The 26,504-nt window shown below is 44.4% G+C and overlaps 1 protein-coding gene and 1 long non-coding RNA gene across 5 annotated transcripts; both read left to right on the top strand.

Annotated features, from left to right (window-relative positions):
- Positions 1–4,744: 4,744 nt before the first annotated feature.
- Positions 4,745–9,998, top strand: LOC119961950. 2 transcript variants are annotated; one of them, XR_005459769.1, is made up of 3 exons: positions 4,745–5,158; positions 6,283–6,335; positions 9,419–9,998. It is a non-coding gene; the product is annotated as an uncharacterized LOC119961950 (long non-coding RNA). The 2 variants fall into 2 exon arrangements; XR_005459768.1 differs by having other exon boundaries at positions 4,758–5,052; positions 9,419–9,995.
- Positions 9,999–10,569: 571 nt separating this feature from the next.
- On the top strand, positions 10,570–25,210 carry nr4a2a (nuclear receptor subfamily 4, group A, member 2a). 3 transcript variants are annotated; one of them, XM_038789569.1, is made up of 8 exons: positions 10,570–11,438; positions 19,885–20,008; positions 20,490–21,349; positions 22,062–22,191; positions 22,327–22,490; positions 23,001–23,203; positions 23,358–23,536; positions 23,678–25,210. In XM_038789569.1, the coding sequence occupies exons 3-8, from the start codon at positions 20,492–20,494 to the stop codon at positions 23,932–23,934; spliced, it is 1,791 nt and encodes a 596-aa protein (XP_038645497.1). In that variant the 5' UTR covers positions 10,570–11,438; positions 19,885–20,008; positions 20,490–20,491; the 3' UTR covers positions 23,935–25,210. The 3 variants fall into 3 exon arrangements, with proteins under 3 accessions (XP_038645497.1, XP_038645496.1, XP_038645498.1); XM_038789568.1 differs by lacking the exon at positions 10,570–11,438 and adding an exon at positions 18,046–18,232; XM_038789570.1 differs by lacking the exon at positions 10,570–11,438 and adding an exon at positions 18,047–18,232 and having other exon boundaries at positions 20,508–21,349.
- Positions 25,211–26,504: the final 1,294 nt, after the last annotated feature.

Genomic DNA, 26,504 nt, shown 5'->3' with positions numbered 1-26,504 from the left:
AACGTACATAATCCCAAATGTGTTGTCTACACTAGGTGTGTGGCAGATTTGGGAGGGGACGGAGGGATCAATCGACCAGGCCTGTGTACACAGGATTCAAATGGCCAACTACATACAGCCCACTATTCATGAATTATAACTTACGATGGCGCCGGAGCGAGGCGACTTCTTGCAAGCTGTGCCCAGCATACCCTCTAATTCTATCATTTACTCTTGTTCTCTGCTTCTAAAACTCCATTCTAACTCTTATAAACTCCCTAACAATGGGCAAAATTCTCCGCGGACCAACGTGACGCCCATTTCCGGCGGGAAAAAGCGGTGCGGATGACTCCGGCGTCAGGGCCTTCTTTTAAGCCGGTAATCTCCGTTCCCGAAAGGGCCAGCAGCAGACTGACACGATACGCGTCAGTTTCACCCGCTGCGGAAGTGGCGAGTCCCGGCGTTTGTGTGGTGGGGAGAGAGAGACCCGGCGTTGGGGGGGGAGGAAGAGAGACCCGGCATTGGGGGGGGGGGTGGGAGGAAGGGAGACCCGGCGTTGGGGGGGGGGAGGAAGAGAGACCCGGCGTTGGGAGGGGGGAGGAAGAGAGACCCGGCGTTGGGGGGGCGGGGGAGGAAGAGAGACCCGGCGTTGGGGGGGGGGGGGGAAGAGAGACCCGGCGTTGGGGGGGGGGGGGAGGAAGAGAGACCCGGCGTTTGGGGGGGGGGGAGGAAGAGAGACCCGGCGTTTGGGGGGGGCAGGAAGAGAGACCCGGCGTTTGGGGGGGGGGGGAGGAAGAGAGACCCGGCGTTTGGGGGGGGCAGGAAGAGAGACCCGGTGTTTGGGGGGGGGGAGGAAGAGAGACCCGGCGTTTGGGGGGGGCAGGAAGAGAGACCCGGCGTTTGGGGGGGCAGGAAGAGAGACCCGGCGTTGAGGGGGGGGGGAGGGGGAGGAAGAGAGACCCGGCGTTTGGGGGGGGGGGGGAGGAAGAGAGACCCGGCGTTTGGGGGGGGGGAGGAAGAGAGACCCGGCGTTTGGGGGGGGGAAGGAAGAGAGACCCGGCATTTGGAGGGGGGGGCAGGAAGAGAGACCCGGCGTTTGGGGGGGAGGGCAGGAAGAGAGACCCGGCGTTTGGGGGGGGCAAGAAGAGAGACCCGGCGTTGGGGGGGGAGGAAGAGAGACCCGGCGTTGGGGGGGGGTTGCGGAGTTGAGAGGGGGAGAGGGAGGGAGGGAGAGGGGGAGAGGGAGGGAGGGAGGGAGAGGGAGGGAGGGAGGGAGGGGGGCGGTTGCGGCGTTGAGAGGAGAGGGGAGAGGGGGGTTACCTGCGTTGAGAGGAGAGGGGGGAGGGGGTTACGGCGTTGAGTTGAGAGGAGAGGGGGGTTACGGCATTGAGTTGAGAGGAGAGGAGAGGGGGGGGTTGCGGCGTTGAGTTGAGGGGAGAGGGGAGAAGGGGGTTACCTGCGTTTAGAGGAGGGGGGGAGGGGGTTGCGGCGTTGAGTTGAGAGGAGAGGAGAGGGGGTTGCGGCGTTGAGTTGAGAGGAGAGGGGAGAAGGGGGTTACCTGCGTTGAGAGTAGAGGGGGGGTACCGGCGTTGAGAGAGGGGGGGGCGGCGTTGGGGGGGGTAGGGGTGGTGAGGGGGGGTTGGGGTAGGGGGCAGCGGCGTGCAGAGGGGGGGGGCGACGGATGGCCGGGGCCAACGCACCGTCGCCCCCTCTGCACGCCGCTGCCCCCTACCCCAACCCCCCCTCACCACCCCTACCCCCTCCAACGCCCCTATCCCCCTCACCACCCCTACCCCCTCCAACGCCCCTATCCCCCTCACCACCCCTACCCCCTCACCACCCCTACCCCCTCCAACGCCCCTACCCCCCTCCCCGCCACCCCTACCCCCCTCCCCAACACCCCTACCCCCCTCCCCACCACCCCTACCCCCTCCAACGCCGCCCCACTCTCTCTCAACGCCGGTACCCCCCCCTCAACGCCGCAACCACCCCCCCCCCTCAACGCCGGTACCCCCCCTCAACGCCGGTACCCCCCCTCTCTCAACGCCGGTACCCCCCCTCAACGCCGGTACCCCCCCTCTCTCAACACCGCACCCCCCCCACTAACGCCGCACCCCTCCCCCCCCACTAACGCCGCACCCCCCCCCCCCACTAACGGAGGAGGGAAGGGGGGACGAGGAAGGGGGGGAGGAGGAAGGAAGGGGGGAGGAGGAAGGAAGGGGGGAGGAGGAGGAAGGAAGGGGGGGGAGGAGGAAGGAAGGGGGGGAGAAGGAAGGGAGGGGGGAGGAGGAAGGAAGGGGGAGGAGGAAGGAAGGGGGAGGAGGAAGGAAGGGGGAGGAGGAAGGAGGGGGGAGGAGGAAGGGGGGGAATAGGAAGGAAGGGGGGAGGAGGAAGGAAAGAAGGGGGGGAGGAGGAAGGAAGGGGGAGGAGGAAGGAACGGGGGGAGGAGGGAGGAAGGAAGGAAGGGGGGAGGAGGAAGGAAGGGGGGGAGGAGGAGAGAGGGGGGGGGTGTGTGTACCGGCCTTCAGAGGGAGGGGGGGTGTGTGTACCGGCCTTCAGAGGGGGGGGGGTGTGGGTACCGGCCTTCAGAGGGAGTGGGGGGGTACCGGCCTTCAGAGGGAGGGGGAAGGGGGTGTGGGTACCGGCGTTGAGAGGGGGGGGGGCTGTGTACCGGCCTTCAGAGGGGGGGGGTGTGGGTACCGGCCTTCAGAGGGAGTGGGGGGGTACCGGCCTTCAGAGGGAGGGGGAGGGGGGTGTGGGTACCGGCGTTGAGAGGGGGGGGGGGTGTGTACCGGCGTTGAGAGGAGAGGGGGGGGGGAGACCCTGCGTTGAGAGGAGAGGGGGGAACCCTGCGTTGAGAGGAGAGGGGGGGGACCCTGCGTTGAGAGGAGAGGGGGGGGACCCTGCGTTGAGAGGAGGGGGGGGGACCCTGCGTTGAGAGGAGAGGGGGGGGGACCCTGCGTTGAGGAGAGGGGGGGGACCCTGAATTGAGAGGAGAGGGGGGGGACCCTGCTTTGAGAGGAGAGGGGGGGGGGGAACCCTGCGCCCTGCGTTGAGAGGAGAGGGGTGGGGGACCTGTCGTTGGGGGGGGGGACCTGTCGTTGGGGGGGGACCCGTTGTTGGGGGGGGGGGGGCTCGGCATTGGGGGGGGGGAGGGACCCGTCGTTGGGGGGGGGGGACCCGGCGTTGAGGATTGGGGACCCGGCGTTGAGAGGGGGGGGGACCCAGCGTTGAGGGGGGGGGGGGACCCGGCGTTGAGAGGGTGGGGGTTGCGGCGATGAGGGGGGGGGGTTGAGGGGGGATTGCGGCGTTGCGAGGGGGGGTTGCGGCGTTGAGAGGGTGGGGGATTGCGGCGTTGAGGGTGGGGGGTTGCGACGATGAGGGGGGGTTGCGGCGTTGCGAGGGGGGGTTGCGGCGTTGAGAGGGTGGGGGGTTGCGGCGTTGCGAGAGATGGGGGGCGGCATTGGAGGGGGGTAGGGGTGGTGGGGAGGGGGGTAGGGGTGGTGAGGGGGGTAGGGGCGTTGGAGGGGGTAGGGGTGGTTGGGGTTAGGGGCGTTGGAGGGAGGTGGGGTGGTGTTTGGGGTTGGGGTAGGGGGCAGCGGCGTGCAGAGGGGGGGGGGCGACGGTGCGTTGGCCCCGGGCATCCGTCGCCCCCCCCCTCTCTGCACGCTGCTGCCCCCCCCCCACCACCCCTACCCCCTCCAACGCCCCTACCCCCCTCCCCCCCTCCCCACCACCCCTACCCTCCTCCCCACCACCCCTACCCTCCTCCCCACCACCCCTACCCTCCTCCAACGCCGCAACCCCCCCTCCAACGCCGCAAACCCCCCCCCAACGCCACAACCCCCCCCCCCCCGCACTCGCCCTCGGACACTGAACGGCGTCAACCATCACCAATGGTTGACGCCGTTTTAAAGCTACTCTGTTTTTCGTCGACGTGACCCGTGGCCACGTCGGCGGGACTTCGGCCCATCCGGGCCGGAGATTTGGTGAATTAAAAATATAATGAAATCCCGCCGGCGCCAGCTGTTTTCAGAGGCTGCCGGCGGGATTTACACAACGCCGGTTTTTGGCCGGTCGGAGAATAAAAAACCCGGCGGGAGCGGGATTAACGCCGCTGCCGGCCGATTCTCCAACCCTGCATGGGGTCGGAGAATTTCGCCCAATGTTCTACATTATATTCTGCAGTCCCTCCTTCCTTCCCTATGAACGGTATGCAGTTTGTACAGCATGCAAGAAACAAAACTTTTCACTGTATACTAATACGTGTGACAATAATAAATCAAATTATAAATATTTGACAACTGGTTATTCTGCAGAATGCAATTTTATCAACCGCAAGACGGTTTTAGAAACGAAAACAAAAGTAACATGGCACACCAGAATGTTTAATACACATCAATGAGAAAGGGCGGACTTCTGTTTTAAAAAAAAGTTTGTTGTTCGGGTGGATCTCCGACAAGTGACTTGGAGCCCCGGCACAAAATGGGAAATGCGGTGGTCTCTAAAACCAGGGGAAAGCAGGTTTCAAAATATCCCACAAAACTTTTGGCGGCTGCCTGCTTTCAAATCACTTCACCCCGCTCCCAATTTCGGAAAACGCTAATGCCGTGATGACAGTGGCTAAGATGGTAATGCATCACCGCATACGCAGCAAAACTCGTGTTTCCACTGCACGGTCACTTGGCGCGCGAGGATCCCCTTCCGCTTCATTCCACCCTCCCCCACCCGCTGCCGCCGTCAGTGGAAAAAGCGGCGCGCTGGGCTGGCGCTCAGCCAAACGAAGCTATTTATAGAATGACGCAGGCAGTGAGCGCGCTCCGCTCGCGTCACGGAGTCAGGTTCCATTGACGCCAGAGTGACGCGGGTGTGGGGTTTTGTTCGGCGGGCTGAGGGGCGCGAGGCGGCAGAGCCGGCTGCTGGGTCACAATGGAGCCTTTATCTCGCAGAGTTCCACTGCAGACAAAGGGCAGGCGGGGCGAGGCTGCCTCAGCACCAGGCGCGCGGTGGGTGAGTAGCCCGCGCTCCCCCTTTGCACCGAGCCTGGGATCCGAGCGCCGCTTCTCCAAGCGTGTAAGTAGAGGTGCGGGCTGGACTGGACTGGACGGGACCTGCGTCCTGCCGACACGTTTTGATTTATGGTGAACGCGGTGATTAAAACCAGAGTGAAGAAGAGTAGGTTTGTTGCTCTTTTCTCCTTTATTGAATTTAGTATTTAAAAAAAAATCCTGCTCGTGATATTTAATTCGATTGACCGACGAGCCAGTAATTGCAAGGAGAATCTGTAACAAAGTTGCTTTAGATCCTGCTAATAGTTCCACGGAATATACTTGAGTTTTTACCCTGGCTGCACAAAATCTGGATATCTACATGGAAATACGGTGGTCACTTATTTTCAACGCTTTTTTTTTAAAAAGAAGGGTTTTTTTTGTAAAGATTGTACATTCTTTAGTCAGACACTAATATGATTTAGCATCAGAGCCATTGATGTTTCTCCTCGCTGTTTCTAATACTATGATTTAATCGGGAGTTTATGAAGTGCATGCCTCAAAAGCTCATTCATTGTATAATATAAAAATAATTAATGATGTGCCAATTATGTAATAATAGTTAACTGAGTAAATATAATAGAAGCATATTTCTATTAGCTTAGCAGGATCCACATGGATTACAGATGTTGTTTAATAACTGGTTAAGCATGGGTGGGCATGTAAACATATGGAAAGCAACATGTTGCCATATGGTCCATTTAGCCTCTAACCTCAAGTAGAATCAATCATATACAGTATGTGTAAAATGACAGTGGTGTCTCAGTGGTAAAGATGAATTTTGTGTCAGAAAATGATATGTGGTGGTACTAGTTCATACCTTGCAAGAGATAATAAATAACCATGTTAGTGCTTGTTTTGTCTTTTAGGCCTTTGCACTGCAATAAGTTTAAGCGAAATGTTTAAATGTGTGCTCTTGTTGAGAATGAGTAAGACTGAGAAAGTAAACCTTGTTTTACTGTGTTAAAGGTAAATTAGATTGTATTAGGTTTAAGAATAGTGAATAAAAAATTGGAATGAATGTTTAAATGCAATCCTAGCAAGTAGACAAAACTATTTTTTAACAGAGGAAATCTTTGTTTAGAGATTGCATATAAAATGCTGCACTTAAATATGCGAGAAGAAGAAAAGGCTTTGATGCGCTCTGCATGTCACTGTGGAAGTTAGGACCTGGTATGAATGACAGCAAAAGAACAAGTTAAAATTTAAATTCTATATATACATGAGCTTATAATCCAATTTTTTTTCCCGACAGATTCAAACCAGTACTGACTCATGTACTGACGACTGAAGATTGGTTTAAATTAGGTAAGTGGTATAAATATAGACTATTGATGTTTTAAGTTGGGGATGATTCATTTGCTGCTGTGCTAATGAGTAGTGTATGTTTGTATAAACCATATGCTATTCTTTTCCCATTGCTATTGCATCTTTCCATCCTGTATATCCTATACCAGACTGGTTGGGTGCTAAATGAATTGGATAAATGTGAGTTTGTTCAACGTGGGGTGGCGTGGTTCTTTACTGAAATAACTTAATTCCCATTTGAACTACTGTTAGATAAATGATCTCCTGTGTACTAAATTACTGTAGGATAGTAGTTTGGTCTCCTCTGCTGCATCGTTATATAATTTTAAGAATTACTAAAGTATGATTTCACAATTATCTATGCGCTTAAAATCTTTTTTAACTGGCCTTTTTAATTCAATTGAGATTTTTTGAGTGCACTTAAAATTGTATTTTTTGACTTGGCAGACTGCAATATTGACAGATGTTCTGTGTGGTATGAGAAAATGTTCTTTTCTTTTGGACCTTTTTAATTAGTGATCAGTCCTCTAGGCTATGAAGTCCCAAGAACAGGCATGTGTCCTCTTTCCTCCTGCTTCTCCTCCCTGATTTATGTTGTAATCAGTCAGTCTCTCTCTGCCTGTGCTGTGCCCTGAAACTAATGCCCTGTATCAGGGCAATTGGGCTCAGTGTTATATGAGCAGGTCTGGAATGACATGGGGATATCATTTAAGGTGCGCACAACTCAAATCATTTGTGAAATGAGTTTAGATATCTCATGGGGCAATGGTAGTTTTGTGGCAATGCCACTAGACTAGGAATCCAGAGGCCCAGGCTAATACTCTTGGGACATGTCAAATCCATGGCAGCTGGTGGAATTTAAATTTAATAGATAAAATCCTGAATATAAAGCTAGTCTCAGTAATGATGGCCATGAAGCTATCGTCAATTGTAGTAAAAACCCATCTGATTCACCAGTTTCCTCTTCGGGAAGGAAATCTGCTATTCTTACCTGGTCTGGCATCCATGTGACTCCAGACCACAGCAATGAGGATGGCTCCACGAACTCCAGCATGATGTCACCACGAAACGCATCTTCCTCTCGCCCACCAGATTCAGCATTCTGCAGTGATGCTCCCTCCATGACACCCGGGTCCACTCAACTTTTCTTTCCAAGTGCCGGTGTAGACACGAATGGCCGCCTTCTGCACTGTTAATTCTATAATTTCTCCTCGTACCTTCCCTTGCAATTGATGGTGCAACATCTGTTCCTTTACCTCCTCATTCCTCACGGTTCAAGACCCCTAAACACTCCTTTCAGGTGAAGCACCCTCCTCAGTGGAGTGTTTAGCGTATTCACTGCTCCCAATGTATGGTCTCTTCTACATTGGGGAGACTGAACACCGACTGGGTGACTACTTTTGTGGAACACCTTTGCTCAGTCAACAGGCATGACCCCAACCATCCTGTTGTTTTCTATTTTACCTCAGCATCTTGCTCTCGTGCCCACGTCTGTCCTTGGTCTGCTGCAGTGCTCCAGTGAAGCTCAACACACACTGGAGGAGCAGCATCTTTTCTTCCAATTCGGCACATTACCATCCTTGGGACTCAGCATTGAGTTCAACACTTTAGACTATGACCTTTCTCCTCTGTCATCACCCTTTTTCATAATATCGAAACATTTTTTGTCCCAATGCAAAAACCTTTCCTCTCCACTATCTGTCACTTGTTTTGCTTTTTTTTGCTTTCACCTGAGCACTGACCTATATTATCCCATGAACGCATTCTGATATTTTACCTTTGTACTACTAGCACCTTCTCCTGCCATTAACACTTCTTCTGTTTTGTGACCTACACACCTTTGTTGCAATCTCTCCTCGCTCCCATCAATCACTGATCTTCCACTCTGCTCCAGCTGTTACACACCTCCTTATACAGTATATAATCCATCACGTTTCTACCTCTCATTTCAGCTTTAAAGAAGTCATATGGACTTGAACTGTTCACTCTCCCCAGATGCTGCCAGACCTGCTGGGTTTTTCCAGCACTTCCTGTTTTTATTGCGGCTGTTGTGGCTGGCTCTTAATGCCCTCTGAAATGGGAAATGCTGGCCCAGCCAGCGATGCCCATATCCCTTGAAAGAATAAAGGAAACTCACTTCATAAAAGGTGCTGAATTTTTCCACAAATTTATTCTATGGGGGTAAATATTAGGAGAAACAGAACTTGTACTGATGCAGTGGAGACTCTTTTGAGGTTTAAGTCGGGGCATGATGTTGGAACAGAGTAAGATTGCTGCAGTTCATGTGGCTGTGCTGTACCAAATATGAAAATGGCTGACACAAGCTGAATAACGAAAGTCATGTAAATTTATAAGTTTAAAAAAATTAATTTTGGATATACACAACTGAATAAATGTGCACGATTTTCTGTATACAGTGGACATTTTGTGTTGTATTAACAAATTTGTTGAGAACTGGCCACAGTATATGTGTGACATTACTCGGCTTAGCCAACTCCTAGAATAAAACCTTAACAGTTCCAAAAATGCTGGTGTTGTACTTCTCAGAATTTTGATTCAACGACTTGCATTTAATTATATTACACATTTGTTAAGGGAGAACATCCCAATTCATTCCACGGGAGCATTACCCAACAAAATTTAATACCAGGCCGTATGAGGAAATATTGGGATTGGTAACCAAAAGCTTGGCCCAAGAGGTAGCTTTTAAGGTTTTAATACTATGATCATTAACACTGGTGACCTAAAAGGGTTCAGATTAATTAGTGGTTGACCTTATTTTTCTGATCTTGGTCTTGATTTTTTTTCATTTCCTGCACTCAATGATTGACTCTTTCATTGGGTGATATCACAGTAAGATCCAACTCTGTTTTCACCCAAAGCCTATACACCTGCAACTTCCACCCTTGACCTCTGGTTAATTGAATCAGTAACCCTGTATAGATTTTTACTGCATATCGTTATATATTATTGCTTGAGATATCGGGTTTATTGTCTCTGATTTTAGCTATACTATGTTAAACTTATAGTTGATATTTTTAAAATCCTAGCAGTTGAATTATAATATTTTTCTTCCATTCCAGCAATAATACCTCGTTCATTGACCCTGAAGGTTGTGCAGTGCAGTGAAGCTTTAATCAACACAATATATATGTGACTCCTTTACAGATAAGTACAAAGTGACACTCAGAACTGGCTTGTATTTGTAAATTTAATATGTTAGACAATTTTACTACTTTCAAAAATATAATACATATTGAATTAAAATAGCGGAATGTTTTCTGCAAGCTCTACATGGTAAGATGGTTGTATTTTATAAGATCACAAATAGCAACAGTGTAATACAATAAAAAATAAAATTTTGCCAGAATTGCATTAGGAATGCAGTAAATATTGCATGATAACCTTTGCAATTAAATTGTTTATAAATAGGCAAAATTCAACAATGCTTCCTTGATTGTAGTAATATTTTTTAGTGCAAGGTGTATTTAAAATACATTTTGATTTGATTTATTGTCACTTGTACTGAAGTACAGTGAAAAGTATTTTTCTGCGTCCTAGGGAACGTACATAGTAGACAAAAGAATAATCAACAGAGAACATTGGCAAATGGTACATCGACAAACAGTGATTGGTTACAGTACGGAACAAGGGGCCAAACAAAGCAAATACATGAGCAAGAGCAGCATAGGGCATCGTGAATAGTGTTCTTACAAGGAACAGATCAGTCCGAGGGGGAGTCGTTGAGGAATCTTGTAGCTGTGGTGAAGAAGCTGTTCCTATGTCTGGATGTGCGGGACTTCAGGCTTTTGTACCTTCTGCCTGATAGAAGGGTCTGGAAGAAGGCAATGCCTGGGTGGGAGGGGTCTCTGATAATGTTGGCTGCCTTCCTGAGGCAGGGGAGGTGTTATACAGAATCAATGTGGGGGTGGCAAGCTTGTGTGATGCATTGGGTTGAGTTCACCACATTCTGCGGTTTCTTGCAATCTTGGACCGAGCAGTTGTCATACCAGGTTGTGATGCAGCCGTATAGGATGCTCTCTATCGCACATCTGTAAAAGTTTGTGAGAGTCAATGCAGACATGCCAAATTTCTTTAGCTTCAGTAGGAAGTAATAATAATAATAACCTTTTTATTGTCACAAGTAGGCTTTAATGAAGTTACTGTGAAAAGCCCCTAGTCGCCACATTCCGGCGCCTGTTCGGGGAGGCTGGTACGGGAATTGAACCCACACTGCTGGCCTTGTTCTGTAGAGGCGTTGTTGGGCTTTCTTGACTGTTGCATCAACGTGAGTGGATCAGGACAGACTGTTGGTGATGGTGACCCCCAGTTTTTAAAATTTTCATTTATATAGCATTTTTCATGATCACCAAATATGTCAAAATATTTTACAACCAAGGAATACTTTTTGAAGTGCAGTCACTTGTAATGTTCAAAACGTATGGACATTTTGTTTAATCAACAGAATTCCTAGTTTGATTTGTGAGAAAGTACAAATTCATGATCAATTCAACATTCGAAGAACTAAAGAAAGCATTTTTATCAATCTTATGTATGTTTCTTTTACTCTGAAGTTTATTTACATTATACACTGAGCTGAACCAGAGTAGGTTACATTGATTGGATCACTGGAAAGTGCAGATGTGCGGCCTAAGCAAATTAACCTCATAATTTGCTTTGCTTCCCTCTTTGTTGGAAAGTTGCTGGCCTCTGCTCTTGTCAGAGGTAAATTTTGGGTGCCAACTTGCATCCTAACACCTTACAATGGGAGCGTCAATGCTGTGCTTTCATGTTGTGGAGGAAGAATTGAGTTTATGTATCAAAACATAAAATGCTTGCATTATTCTGGAAGTTTTTGATCTTTGTTATGGTCCTACCATGGCATAAGTATTCATATACTGTCACAAAGTTTTAACAGGGAAAAAGAAAAATATGAGAATGCTATTGCAGTCTACTATTTTTCTATTGCAGTCTGCCACCTGTGATATAAAGCTGTAATCTGGAACAGTGAACTTATCATGGACAAATGTCCAGTAATGCTGAAAAGGAAAGATTGCTTTCAACATTGCATGTAATGACACTGCGATGATGGCCAATATAAAGGTATTTCCTTTAATTTCCTTTCTTTCTCTCTCTCTCTCTCTCTCTCTCTCCCCCCCCCCCCCCCCCCCCCTCCCAGGGCAACTCTCCACCAGTCACATTTTGCTGATTCAACAATTCTGTTCCCTGATTGACCACATTGAGGAGAAAATGTATAATTAATTACTTTTCAAATCCAAACCAAACTTACCTTATGTGGCTGCATCTGTAGTTAGAACATTTTCCAGTATTTAAATTTCAAATGCTTCAAGAGATTTTCATATTACCTTTTGGGCTACATTGTAATGCTTGTAACTGTAAAGCTGAACTAGTACAGGCTTGCTGTTGTAATAACCTCACTGATGACACGCATGCAATTGCTCACTTTGATGTTAAGACAATTATGCAGATGATTTCTAAAACCTTAACTCTCACGTTATGAAACTAACTTCAAAAACTTTTTTTTTTCCTAATGTGCAATTTAATTCTCTGCATGCAACTTTTAATCCGCTAGTGACCATTTTTCCTTGTAGTGTTACATATTGAACATGTAACACTCTGAAAATTATGCTGCCACATAATTCCTGATGTTATAACTTTTTCCAAGATTGACATTAAGGTAAAATTAACTAATTACTTCCACTCGGATAAGATCACAGGATGCAAACATCGCTGCTTCTATCAGGAAGACATTTGTGCTCGCTGTTGCAGGTGCATTTCAATACTAATCTTTGCTTCCCATAGTCCTATGTATAATGGGGTGTTATTTGCCCCTTTTTAAAATTAGTCAAAATAGCTAAGCAGCATAATTTTCTAAGGAGTTTTAATACACATTATGATTCTAAAAACAAATTGAAAATCTGTTCATTAAAATGTCTTAATCTTTTGTTTTTAAATTTAAACATAAAAGCCCAAATACATGACAAAATTAGCACGATTTTCCTTTGATTAAGAAACCAGAAAGGGAATTTTAAAATGTAATTTAAATATGGTGTATAAACCTTGTTTTCCAGAAATTTGTAATTATATAGATTATTGTGTATATTACAATTTGTACAGTTTTACAGTATTGTGTATATTACAATTGTACAGTTTCACAGGAGTGCTGAACTGAATTTTATAAATTGCACAGCAGATCATAGAATCATAGATTTGACAGTGCAGAAGGAGGCCATTTGAGTCTGCACCGGACCTTGGAAAGAGCACCCCAATTAAGCCCATGCCTCCACCCTATCCCAGTAACCCCACCCACCCTTTTGGACACTAAGGGGCAATTTATCATGGTCAATCCACCTAACCTGCACATCTTTGGAGTGTGGGAGGAAAACGGAGCACCCAGAGGAAACTCATTCAGTCAGCAGTCAGTATCTGAAAGTGAAAGGCAAGTTAATGTTACAGATGAAAATCAGCAGTAAATGAAGAAGCAATCTTGAAATATTAATTTGTATTTTTTTACTTTTCGATGTTTACTGAGTTTCTTTGTTTAAAAAAAAAACTGACATGGAAAGAAGAACCAAATAAATTGAGCACAGTAAGAAGTCTTACAACACCAGGTTAAAGTCCAACAGGTTTGTTTCAAACACGAGCTTTCGGAGCACGGCTCCTTCTTCACCTGAAGAAGGAGCCGTGCTCCGAAAGCTCGTGTTTGAAACAAACCTGTTGGACTTTAACCTGGTGTTGTAAGACTTCTTACTGTGCTCACCCCAGTCCAACGCCGGCATCTCCACATCATGGCAAATAAATTGAAGTACTGATGTGAAATATAATAAGCTTCGGTACTGATAGCCTGATGATTGTAGAAGGAATGAAAATTAGAGGTGCGTGACGAGCAACAGAGGTTTGACATCTGTTGAAAGAACAGATTAAGAATGTGACACTCTTAAATAAGAGTTTATTTAAATACATTGGGGATGTAGGGGAAAAAGGAAAACATGTATGGTGCTGTATTTCAAGAAAGAACAAAGAGGAAAGTTCTGACAATAGTATTGATCAATGGGGAGAAAAACGAGAAAGACTTGTCAGTCAAACCAGTTGAAGGCCAAACAAATGAAAATGATCACCTATAACTTTTTAAAATAAATTTAGAGTACCCAATTAATTTTTCCAATTAAGGGGCAATTTAGCGTGGCAATCCACCTACCCTGCATATCTTTGGGTTGTTTGGGGGGGGGGGGGGGAGAGGGCAGGGCAAACCCACACAAACACAGGGAGAATGTGCAAACTCCACACGACAGTGACCCAGAGCCGGAATCAAACCTGGGACCTCGGGGCCATGAGGCTGCAGGGTTAACCCACTGGGCCACTGTGCTGCCCCATGATCACCTATAACAACAGCCCATATTCATATAGTGTCTTTTAATGTAATAAAACATTCCAACACATTTCAGACTTATTACAGAACAAAATATGATACTGAGTCACATTGGGAAATAATAAGGCCAAAACTTTGGTCAAGGAGATGTTTTTAAGAAGCATCGTGGAGGAGGAAAGTGGAATGAAGACGTTTTTGTGCGGGGAGGCAATTTCAGAGTTTAAGCCTCAGGAAACTGAAGGCATGACCACTATTGGTACAATTTTAAAACTGGGTGTTCAAGGCTAAATATAGAGAAATACAGATATCTCCAGAAGTTTGTAGGGCTGGAAAGCATTAGATGTAGCAAGGGGCAAGGCCATGGAGGGGTTTGAAAATGAGGATGAGAATTTCAAATGAAATTAAGGCGATGCTTAAATTGAAGCCAATGTAGGTCAGCAAGCGCAGGGGCGTTAGGTTAACGGGGCTTGTGTGAGCTAGAATACAGGCTGTAGAGTTTTAAATGACCAAGTTTACAGAGGGTAGAATATGGCAGGATGGCTGTCTGTAAAGTCTAGAGATAATAAAGACGTAGGTGAAGGCTTCAGTTTTACAGAGTGGAGCCAGATTATATTACAGTGGTATATATGGGCTGTATTTTTGAAGGCTTGGACGTGTGGTTGGAACTCATCCCAGGTTCAAATATGACAAGATAGTTGCCAGGGAGAGGAATGAAGTTGTTCGGTAGGGAGCAGACTTGCATGGCAGGTCAATTTTGGCTTGATAAGAGAGTCACGAGAGGTGGGGGTGGAAAATAGTACGTGGTTTGAAAACTGAAACTAAACCTGGAACCAACAACGGTGCAGTGGCATTTCCACCGAGTCAATGATTATGAAACCACCAATATTAGATGATCATATTGTGGATCCGGCCATCAAAGGTAGGAGGTGATCGTTGTAATGTTAGTTTATTCATGTTTTTAGCAAATCTATCTGTCTGAAGAAATGAAACCGGGTTTATATTCACCCAGTGACAGAAATGGATGTAATAGTGTAGTAGTTCAATCACTACATTGAGAGAATACCGGATGAAAGAATGAGGCTGTGCAATAAAAATCTTTATTAGTGTCACAAGTAGGCTTACATTAACACTGCAATTAAATTATTGTGAAAATCCCCAATGTGATCTGTTATGTTTTTCCTTAATTTTCTGTTTAGATTTCACATTTCAACATTTTTGATTTTCTTTCTGAACTTGATGTGTGAGTCAGTTTTAACTAGATTCAGTTGATTTTTAATCTACATTATGCCCTTGGAAGGAGTACAGGGGGAATTGGATCACTGACACCAAACCCCTGGGATGTGCATTTGAGTGTAAGCCATTTATTAAATAAAACGCAAAGTCTGTGCTAATACAGTAATTTCTCTAGACTAACTAAATAATTTGTTTCACACGTTTAGGTATTTCATTCAGTTTATTTACTAATTTCAGTTGACAGGAATTGTTACTCTGTTTATTTTAAATTGAATGTTGTCCAGCTTTTACTGGCCAGATGTGGTGAGTTTGCCAAAGCCAAAGAAAAATGCTTGAGCCTTTATTTTAACAGTTTAATATTCATTTTTTGTCCATAAATGGTATTGAAAAATTTTTTGTCAGTTGTAAATTACTAACAAACATTTGCAGACAAGATCATGTCTTTTACTATCCATGGGGTTAGTTTTAGCAGTAGGCTTAACATATATAATTGCACTGTCTCTAACTTTTAAAAATTCCTTTTCCACATTTTGGAATTTTCACAATACCTTCATTTAGAATAATAATCTGTAATGTTATCCATAAAACCATAAACAATCTAAAACGGAGTCATCTGCATGTGATTCCTCCAATAATTGGTTTACTTCGGTCTTTATCAAAAACATCAGGGATTTGATTATTGCCTATGCCATTAAAAAGGATCTGTTTTGTATCATGTGGGGAATTAGGTAGGATGCAAGATGTTATTTTCATTCCTGATTATTTTCATTTATTTCTATTTGGTACATTTTTGTGGGAAGCATATGAAAACTCTCCAAACCCTGATTTAACATCCAAAAGAAAGTTACTTTGGATTGACTTTTGTAATAATTTGTACTGTTTATTTAAGAATAAAAAAAATAAATATTTTACTTTGTGTCCGCGTCTCTACTTTCTCTTCACCTTCTCCCCTTACACATGCACACACAACGCATAGGTTTAGACGTTTTAGCCGAGCCTGGAGGAAACAAGATCAGAAAACCTATCCTATTTACCTTATGTCAAACTTTCTGTAATTTACCGTTCTGCACTGAAGCTGAATTGGATCATTGGGTAATGGGATATGATTAATGTTTCTCGCAAAGACTTGTAAATTATCCTTTAAAAATTCCAGGGAATGTGCCTTCCACTCTGCTGCTACCTGTCTAGCTGATAACGGCAATCCTCGGTGCACAGTAGGAATTTATAATTTAGCCAGCATGCTCTTTGCGATTGACCTGTTTTTATATGTAATTTTTTTGTGGGGGAGGGGGGTAAATTTATTTTGGGGGGGACGGGGAGGGGGACGACAAGAATGGATAATGTTGCTGGAATATGATCGAGGGCGACTGCCTCTTCCTGGTCAAAACGCGCAACTGCAACAGTTCCGGGTACTTGAACACAACTGTTTCCAGCAAAGTGAAGAATCTGCAAAGCGGTCAACCACTGGAAATGTACCATCGGCCAAGAATTTCCATTTAGAAACGTAATGGGCGTTTACGCTTAAATTGTTTGTTTTCCAATTGATTGTATATTTTGCATAGTGGATAACTCGGATCTTACTGGGGGGGGGGGTTCATTAAAATACCGTTTATATGATTTTTCACAACCACACTTCCCCCTGATAATTGTTGAGTGCAAGTGCACCAGGTAAAAGAGGATAGGGTCGGAGGCCAGGGTTTAATCCTGAGCCGATCTGCCGCTGAACAGTCCGGCTTGCTTTGATGGTGAAACCGAACAAGAAAAAAAAGTGGGGATGCGGTATTTCTAGCCCACGGTCAATATGAATACAAACACCACACAACTCGTCAATTGTGGCATACACAAAATTATAAACCATACACAAAACAGCATGACCTGTGGGAAAAAAAATAACAAACTTGACCCAACCCCCCCCCCCCCCCCCAAACAGTCCCGTGCCAAAAGCATTAGATCTAAAAATATCCGCAATGTCTTAATTTGGTGTTCTCGAGTTTCCGATGGGGTTGAAAATAGCCGGAGTGTAAGGCCTGCCCCCGTGTACATCACTTGCAGACTGACAGCGCATTGCCAGACCTGCTATTTTGGGCTGAGCCGGCTCTTTGCGTCAATTGCAGCGTTCCTACGTCAAGCGGCACTCTGCCGGGCCCGGCGCGCAGCCACTCACATTTTCCTTTCGTTCATTAAATTGCTTCGCCCACGATCACTGACGCTGCTCTGCAACAGGCCGGATTAATGAGCTCCCTCTGTCCTCTCCTCGCCTTACATCATTAAAGGTAGCCAGCAGACTTTCCCCAACCAGCCCGCCCGCCACACTCTTTCCACCAATACATATGTATATATAATCACATTTTATTTATACAAGGCAACATTAAATATTTAACTTCACAATTACCAGTGCCGCTCTCTGCCTCTTTCAAAACTTGTAGTTCACCCGTAAACCGAAACTTCTTGTCCCACACACCCAGCAATCCAGCATGAGTGATTATTCCTGCTGATTTTTCTTTTTAATGCTTTCCATTCCAAAAGCCGGGCATTGCTCCCAGAACCCGACATAAGAAGCCGGAGTCAAATAAAAATGCGTCTGTTTCAAACAACTGAATACAAATTAAACAAAACAAAGAAAGGGGGAGGCACTTTGAGTGCCAAAATAATACTCACCCGGTTTCCCTTTCTGACTCTAGCCATTTACTAGAATTTACAGAGTAAATATTTAATAATGGAATAGATCTTTGTACCGGAAATGAAAAAAAGAATAGTTACGCAGTTTACCGTTGCAGAAATAAGTCCAAAACAAGTGATCGATAAGCTATAAACGGCGATTATTCCAACTACGTGTTGTTTTGGAAATGCTGAAAGAGGAGGTGAGAAGGTTGCCTCAAGTCAAGCCCCAACTACCTTAAAAATCCACAGCGTTAACGTCACCTCGGAAATTTACCAAAGTGAGACTTAGCCAACCGTGTGGTGTGGGCCCAGCCCTCGGGCGCTCATTGGGTTCGGCTACGCTGACGCTCGCTGACGCTCGGAGACTTGGTTACACGCTGCTGGTGGAAGAGAGGAGCTCACATAAACAAAGGTACATTGGAGAGTAGGGCCAGTCCGAGTCTGATCGCCGGCTCAGAGTGCGGAGAACAGCAACCTGTATGTACCACTGCTGCCTGCCGCTACTTAAACCCAACACTGCTGCACTTCAAAGTTCACCCTATGTTGAAGCGAGTTTCTCCTCACCCTGTGGTCCGCAGTGTCTAAATGAGAAGTGGAAGTAAAAATTTAACAAGTAGGTATTGAATTATTTGAGTGGTCTTTCATGATGCGTGGTTACGCGCGAACATTTCCATTATATTGTTCACCGCTGCTGTTCTGATTGTCATGGTTTAGTTTTGTTCCTTGAGGGTGTTGCGAATTAGCTGTACAACTAGCCAGTTATTAAACTGTGTGGACTGGACAACAGTTACGGACTGGAAACTCTCATTGCTCTGTCATTAAGCAATTGAAAACACAGCCTAGTAATAATTTAAAACAGTGATGGGATGGCTACTCTTCCTCAAAGAAGTTGTAGGTGATGTCCAGGTTGATCCGCGTGGCTTTGTTTTTACCTGTACGTTCCACCTGGTGCTCTGCCACCGCTGTTTGGAATGGGGGTAGCAATAGCGGGATCTCATTCACACGTGCATTTCTTGCGACCGGCAACACGATACATTAAACACAATACCAAATTAATCTCGCCCACAAGGCGCAGCCCACATTGCAGTGTGTAAACATTGGTTTGCAGATAATATGAGACAGTTTACAGAAAGTTAGATGTGCGCAGTTAGTTATGGGAACATGTTCACTGTTCTTGAGCGGGTATTATGGGGATTATCAAATCTGCGGGATGTTTTGTTATTACACCCGTCCGCAAATAATTAAGTTTGAGCTACGCAGATATGGTCAATTGGAAATTAAAGCAAACTCAGTTGAGATTGTTATTTCCAAAAGTTATTTTGACTTTTAACATTGCAGAATTGTTTCCAGTTTAAGATTTTAAGGGCTATCTGCGCAATGAACTATATATATATATAATATATCATATTGCTTAGAAAGTTATTGTTAAGCCAATGGTTATTAGTTTTGCTGTTTGGATTCCGGTCTCTTCCAAGGAACCACAGCATTAAACAACTGCCAAAATGGTTTACCGAAGGAACTTTATTCATGCATTAGTATGTTTTAAAAGATGTGTAGCAACATAGTCTCGTTGTCTTCCAATATGTACATTGCAGAGCAATAATTTCATTTGAATTAATGTTGGACGTTTGCCTTTCGTTCTATTTCTGTCGATCTGGCTGCTTTGTGCGTAATACTCTATGTAACTATTTTGTGTATAATAATGGGCACACATATCTTCCCAGAGCTGGAATTTAACACTTTGAGTAATTGTCTTGCTAATGCTATATCATTAAGAGCAAAGTACACAACTTTCTATAGCAGTCCTTTCTAAGCAGACCTTTTCTAGATGTATGTGTTCCTCTTGCATGTTTTGCTATAGTTTCCTTCTAGGCTGCTATATTGGATTGTCCAGAAAATGAGATCCAGTGTACACAGAGATGGTGAGGATGTTATTAGTGTTGGTCAGTTACTTCTTATTGAAATACACAGGGAATTTACAAACGCACTTTAGCAAAACTGATCTTTTGCTCCAAAGGATGATGAGTGAAGCAAAGACAAAAATGAGAGCAAGAGGTTGTACAAACCTGCTGGAGAGCAGGGTACACCAGTGCGCATTTAAATCAACTTTAGAAATAAGGAGTTACAAGGAAAATGTTACTTGAAAAGGGTCAAAGAAAATGACATGTGCTATGAAAGTCACTAGAACATCATTCTCCATGTTCTATTACAACCAACAGTTGGCGAGGTGTGAGTCAATGATTACTTGTTTCCATCTGTTTTCAGAAAATATTTCATTGTACTTCTATCTGAATTGCGGTTAAGAAAAATAAATCCGAATTCTGCGCTTCAAGAATTCAAATCACAACAGTGTCTACTTTCCAATTCTTTCACAGTCATTCGGTTGAAGGTACGTTGATTTGAGTGCGCTGTTATAAAATGTTAATTTACCAAATTATTCTAAGTAAATTATATTACCATTTAAAAAAAATAAAACCACTCATGAAGAATATTCTCCATGTGTGTAATATTGTTTTTTAAAAATGTGTTTGATACTTTGATGGAACACATTGCAAATATTTTAGTTTACCTCGAATACTTACAGAACAAAAGGAAACTTGGCTCCTGAATACAGTATTGAAATGAATCATATAGAAGTAACAAAGAGTCATTTTAGTAGACAAACCATCACCAGTGAATGCGTTAAATCGTGTTCAGTTTGTACCTCTGGCACACGCCCTTAAAGTATATCCATGGGGTTAAATGAAATGATTTCCAGGCATTTAGCTCAGATTCCGACAGTGCTGCTAGGATGTGTGAAGCAAGATGATTTAGTAGCGGCCGTATGCATTTAAATGGTATGAGTACATGTTCAGAACTTTCATTTACAGCCATGCCCTGTGTTCAAGCTCAGTATGGGTCATCGCCACAAGGAGCCAGTCCTGCCTCTCAGAGCTACAGCTACCACAGTGGGGAATACAGCTCTGACTTCTTAACGCCAGAGTTCGTCAAATTCAGCATGGATCTCACCAACACTGAAATTACAGCAACTACATCGCTACCAAGTTTCAGCACCTTCATGGAGAATTACAGCACCAATTACGACGTGAAACCCCCTTGCTTGTACCAGATGCCACTGTCCAACCAACAGTCCGCTATCAAGGTTGAAGACATCCAGATGCACGGCTATCACCACCATAATCACTTACAGCATCCACCAGAAGAGATGATGCAGTCTGGTTCCATGTATTACAAACCATCTCCACCCCCCACCCCAACAACTCCAGGCTTTCAGGTTCAGCACAGCCCATTGTGGGATGACCCCAGTTCTCTTCATAGCTTTTCCCAAAACTATGTAGCTACCACCCATATGATAGATCAGCGAAAAGCTCCTGTCTCAAGACTATCTCTTTTCTCCTTCAAGCAGTCGCCCCCCAGTACCCCAGTCTCCAGCTGCCAAATGAGGTTTGATAACCCTCTACACATTTCCATGAACCCTGAGACGGGAGGTGGTCATCACGTAGTGGACAGCCAGAACTTCGCTATTCCCAATCCCATCAGAAAACAAGCATCCGTGGGCTTCCCTGGTCTCCAGATTGGTCATGGGTCTCAGCTGATGGACAGCCAGGTACCATCACCTCCATCTCGGAATTCCCCATCAAACGAAGGCCTTTGCGCGGTGTGCGGAGACAACGCTGCCTGCCAGCACTATGGAGTCCGCACATGCGAGGGCTGCAAAGGCTTTTTCAAGGTGATTGTTTTATTATAAAATGTTGTGTTAAGTTTCCTGCGTGTTTAGTCATTACATGTATACTGGTTAAATGGAACACACCAGCTGGGTCAGTAAAAGGGCGCGATGCTGTGTATCAGTTTATAAAGGCGCACTGTTAACTTGCACTTTGGGTTAAAGAATAGGGTTTTGCTGTGAGTGTAATGTAATTTCTGACTGCACCAACTGCAAGTTCTGGTGTGAATATCTCAAATCGAGGTAGCAGAGGGAATCTAGCTGGCGTCTGTCACGAATTCAGACGACTCCTTGAGATTTAAATTGGTAACAACATTAAGCCGTGTCTAAGTTAACCAAGTGGAACAGAATTCCCTATGGTAAAATTAAAGTGATCTCTTTATTTCACCACCGTGATTGAATAATCTTATCATTTTAAATCGAGAGGTCTCGGAGGGATGTAAATAATATGAATGCCCACGAACTTGTATTTACCCAATGTCTGCTCCTACCCTTCCTCGCATATCAAATACAGCGAGAAGCTGGGAAAGAGGCAGGCGGTTAGAGCGACTGCGAGCACTGTCAATATCCATCTATTAAATAGGGTGCAAAAAAGACCTGAGCTAAAAAAAAAATCACCGCCTATTTTCAAAAATGTACATGCATTCATTTATCAGACGATGCAGGAATTAAATGAGTCATTTTACTGGTTTACCTTTTTGCATTGTTGCTTTTGCAGCGCACGGTGCAGAAAAACGCGAAGTATGTTTGTTTGGCGAACAAGAATTGTCCAGTTGACAAACGCCGCCGGAACAGATGCCAGTATTGTCGCTTTCAGAAGTGCCTTGTTGTTGGCATGGTGAAGGAAGGTAAGTTTTGGGGAGATGTATGCCTATACACTAACTTTTACTAAAAGCAAATTGTAAGTGATTTTTAAAGGAATGTCTCTGGTCAGTCAAACTTACGTTCTTTTTATTAAAAAAAAACAATGGTTTATTTTCCAGTTGTCCGTACGGATAGCCTGAAGGGCCGCAGGGGAAGACTCCCATCCAAGCCCAAGAGCCCCCAAGAGCCGTCTCCCCCTTCTCCTCCGGTTAGCCTCATCACAGCCTTGGTCAGAGCGCATGTCGACTCCAACCCTGCCATGTCCAACCTCGATTACTCCAGGGTGAGTCTCAAAACTGCTTTCCCACCAGGCACCAGCCAGGAGCCACGGTTTTCGGTACAGTATAAGCTGTTTGCAAAATGTACTCCTGGGTCAATAATTCAGCCCCGCTAGATTTATGACCATTAGAAAATTCGCGCAAATTTGAATCTGTTCGGAATTACAGAACAAAGTAAATATTGCCTTATTAAGGATAAACAGCCAACATTACACCGACAGACACCTCTTATGGACTTTACCCAGGTGATTGTAATTTAAGCACAGTAACATTTGGAACAGGGAAGTGCATTTCATTCAAAGTGTCACATCTCGCTGGGATAGCTGGTGAGAAATTAAAATAAATGTTTTTTTGAAAACCCTGATTAATTCAAGGATTAACATTTCTTAATTGGTCAACGCAAGGTAGGATTGTCAGCAGCATTATCGGGCCTTCTCTTGTACATATGAGGTTTCATTCCACCCAGTGTGTAACCTAACAGGACTTTATTGATCTTTTCCCCTCTGTAAATCTAGTTCCAGTCCAATCCCGAATACCAGCTGAGCGGCGGGGATACAGAGCACATCCAGCAGTTCTATGACCTCCTGACAGGCTCCATGGAAATCATCCGCGGCTGGGCAGAAAAGATCCCCGGCTACGCCGACCTTCCAAAAGAGGACCAGAACCTGCTTTTTGAATCGGCTTTTCTGGAATTATTCGTCCTGAGGCTAGCCTACCGGTACATAGATACTTTACTTCTTAAAGTGCCAGCGACCCTTTCCCCTATCCAACCCCTTTCAAGCTTCAATGATTCAAGTTTTATTGCTGCCTTCTAATTACATTCCGTTTATTACTGAAAAGCAATTAGTAGTGTTATTATTGTTAATTTTCAGGTCGAACCCAGTGGACGGCAAGCTCATATTTTGCAATGGGGTGGTGCTGCACAGGCTGCAGTGCGTTCGTGGCTTTGGGGAGTGGATAGATTCAATCATTGACTTCTCGTCCAACCTCCATAGTATGAACATCGAGATTTCAGCTTTCGCCTGCATTGCTGCACTCGCCATGATAACAGGTCAGCGCATTCACCTTAAGTTGTCCTCCTTAAATCGCGTAAGAAACCTCTTTAACCTCTTCAGTGCCACGTCGCAGTGCTCAAGACCACGCTAGTAACGTTAATGTTTTCTTTTTCTTTTGCACACATATATTGTTGCAGAGCGACACGGGCTGAAGGAACCCAAGAAAGTGGAAGAACTTCAAAATAAAATTGTAAACTGTCTCAAAGACCACGTGACTTTCAACGGCGGAAACTTAAATCGTCCGAACTACTTGTCCAAACTTTTGGGGAAATTGCCGGAGCTCCGCACTCTCTGCACACAAGGTCTTCAGCGCATCTTCTACCTGAAGCTCGAGGACCTCGTTCCACCCCCGACAATAATTGATAAGCTCTTCCTCGATACACTACCCTTTTGAAAGCAAACCTAAGCACTTGAATTGAGACAGGTTACAGTAATAAACTGCTACAGACATACGGCAGAGACAGTTCTGCGGTGAAACGGAACTTTGGTGCCAAACACATTTGCAAAAAGCCTGAGCACTTTTTGCGCTTGTTAGAACTTTGTATTCACAGTCGTTTACTGACCAGGATTCACAGCAAATAAACTGCAAAACGTGGTATATACAGTTTTTAATTATCTATTTTATTTTTTTTATTGACGAGATGAAGCTGCCCCCACATGGGGAAACATGCATTCCTGTCAAGCTCGGTTCAACTTTTGATAGAACTCATATTTGAAGGATATAAAATGGATTGTAAACTCCGTCCTCGGCAAAAGCTGGTGCTGCAAGCAGACATAATGCCGCAGTACATATAATAAAGAATTGGCTTATTTACATACAACAATTATAGGATGATACGATGCATCCAAAAGGCAATTGAAAGCCGCAAATAATTGTAAATTAACAAAATAAGTTACGCTCTGATTATTTTTCTGGCTGATTTGAAATGTACGAGTGGAGAAAAAAAGATGGGGATCTAATAGTGGTTAGTACATTATAAAGGCATGTGAATGCTGTTGCGGGACTAATCTTCATATTCGTATGTTGGAAACATTATAGGCACTTGGTATCTTCTCGATGGATTATGTCTACAGTATGAAAACCTAAGAAATAGTATTCCAGACACTATGTAGTCTGTTAGATTTTTTAAAAGTCAGATGTAGTGTTTGATATCTTGTTAGCAGATGTACAATTCTACCATTTGGCTACAGGTAAACATCGACTGGCATCTTAAAGGGATACATTGTGTTTGTAAAGACAGTTCAACATTCATCGTTTGTAAGTGTTGTATGTATCGTTGATGTTGATAAAAATTTATATCTATTATTTTTGTCGTCTAACATGAATTTGCATGCTACTGCTTTCGACGGTTTTCAGAGTGCTTTTAGAGATAATCTCCTGCAACTTACTGAGCACTTTGTCTTACTTTCCAAATGTCTGCAAAAAGGTGACAGTTGTCATTTCATGTTTCAGTGGGATTTTTAAAAGAAAGTATTTACATACATGTAGGTTTTACTTTGTATATTAAAATATATATATGTATGCGGTACGTATACATTTTGACCTACAAGTCACTGCCTTTTCTATTGTGTACCTTACATTTAGAAATGCTTAAAAGTATGTTTTCTGAGAATTCTTTCTTTGGGAAAGAAACATTTAATGTTTACACAAATAAAAAGATGTCTTCAAATGGTTGTTTCGTAGATTCATCTGTGTGCAATCCGAATTTCCATTCAATTTGCTTATAAAGTCATGTACCATTTCAATTTTAATCATCCAGAATAATTCATAGTCAATCTATTAACTGCAACGCTTTGGAAGAACAAAATCGCAAAGGGTGTTTGTGTGTGAATTGATCATTTCACTCGCTGATGTAAAAGCTCATTTTTATGTGATAGGCAGTGTGTTGAAAAAAATTACAAACTTTAGACGAATGTTTCCTGTAGCGTGCAGACGCGCTCTTTCGCAAATGAGGCTAGATGTTATATAAATAGGAACTATACTGATTTAAAAGTACTTCTTTAGCATATACGTTAAGTACAATCCACGCTCTATCCACAATTTGCAAAATATTTCTTATTCCGGCAGAAACGTCCCATCAGTTTAAGCACCTTTCCTAATGAGAAATGCAATTAAGCTTTTCGACATCCTATCTGGATAGCATTTGGTTATCGGTTATTCATGTATTCTGTCTTGGGATTCAAATAAATTAAAGGAAATAGCTACCCAGAGAATTTCTCGATTTCATGAATGTCACAAGATTAGCCTCTCTGCCTCCAGATAAGCAATTCAGATTGGTTGGCCAGTGAAAAGATGTGCGCTTTCCTTCGTCCACTAACTGCTTCGGTGGATTTTTTAATGATTACCTTGCCACAATTAGATATTTTACCCGAAGTTGAAAACCGCTAATCGACTATTCAATTCCCCGAACCTATCTGCTGTCAGCGACTAGGAATATTTCCGATGCTGTTAGCGCCTCAAATCCAGTACGAATTGGTAATCGGATTGAAGAAAGTTTCCCGTAGGAAGACACACACTGTCAGGCAGCATTCAGGATAAACATCCCAATTAGCTGTAGGCAGCAGAATATCACTGTTGAAACAACCCTTCAGCCACAACAATGCATCCTCTTTAATAGTGAGAAGTAGGAATCACAGTTCATCATATCATCGGCGCTATATTGCTTACAGTTCCATTTTCAGACTTGTTGATGAGTTGACACGCCAATCTTGAGCTTTGGAAATGCACGCAGCGCCTGAATTGGAGAAGGTTTCTGCCCAGATGGCTAAAAGTTCTCGAGTTGCTGCATCTCATGGAAATCAATTTTCTAGAAGTTTTCAGCCTGAATTGTTTATGGGAGTGGCATTTTTTATTTTTCGAAACGTGGAGCACAAGAATATTTTTTTAAATTGTAATTTTTAATAACGTACTTTATGTTCCAGGCGGTGGGTTATTTAATGAATTATTGATGTCAACCAACTTTT

Source organism: Scyliorhinus canicula, chromosome 2 (genome assembly GCF_902713615.1).
Source record: "Scyliorhinus canicula chromosome 2, sScyCan1.1, whole genome shotgun sequence".
Classification (NCBI taxonomy): Eukaryota; Metazoa; Chordata; class Chondrichthyes; order Carcharhiniformes; family Scyliorhinidae; genus Scyliorhinus; species Scyliorhinus canicula.
The sequence above is the reverse complement of the archived record's forward strand: the minus strand, read 5'-3'. Positions and strand labels throughout refer to the sequence as shown.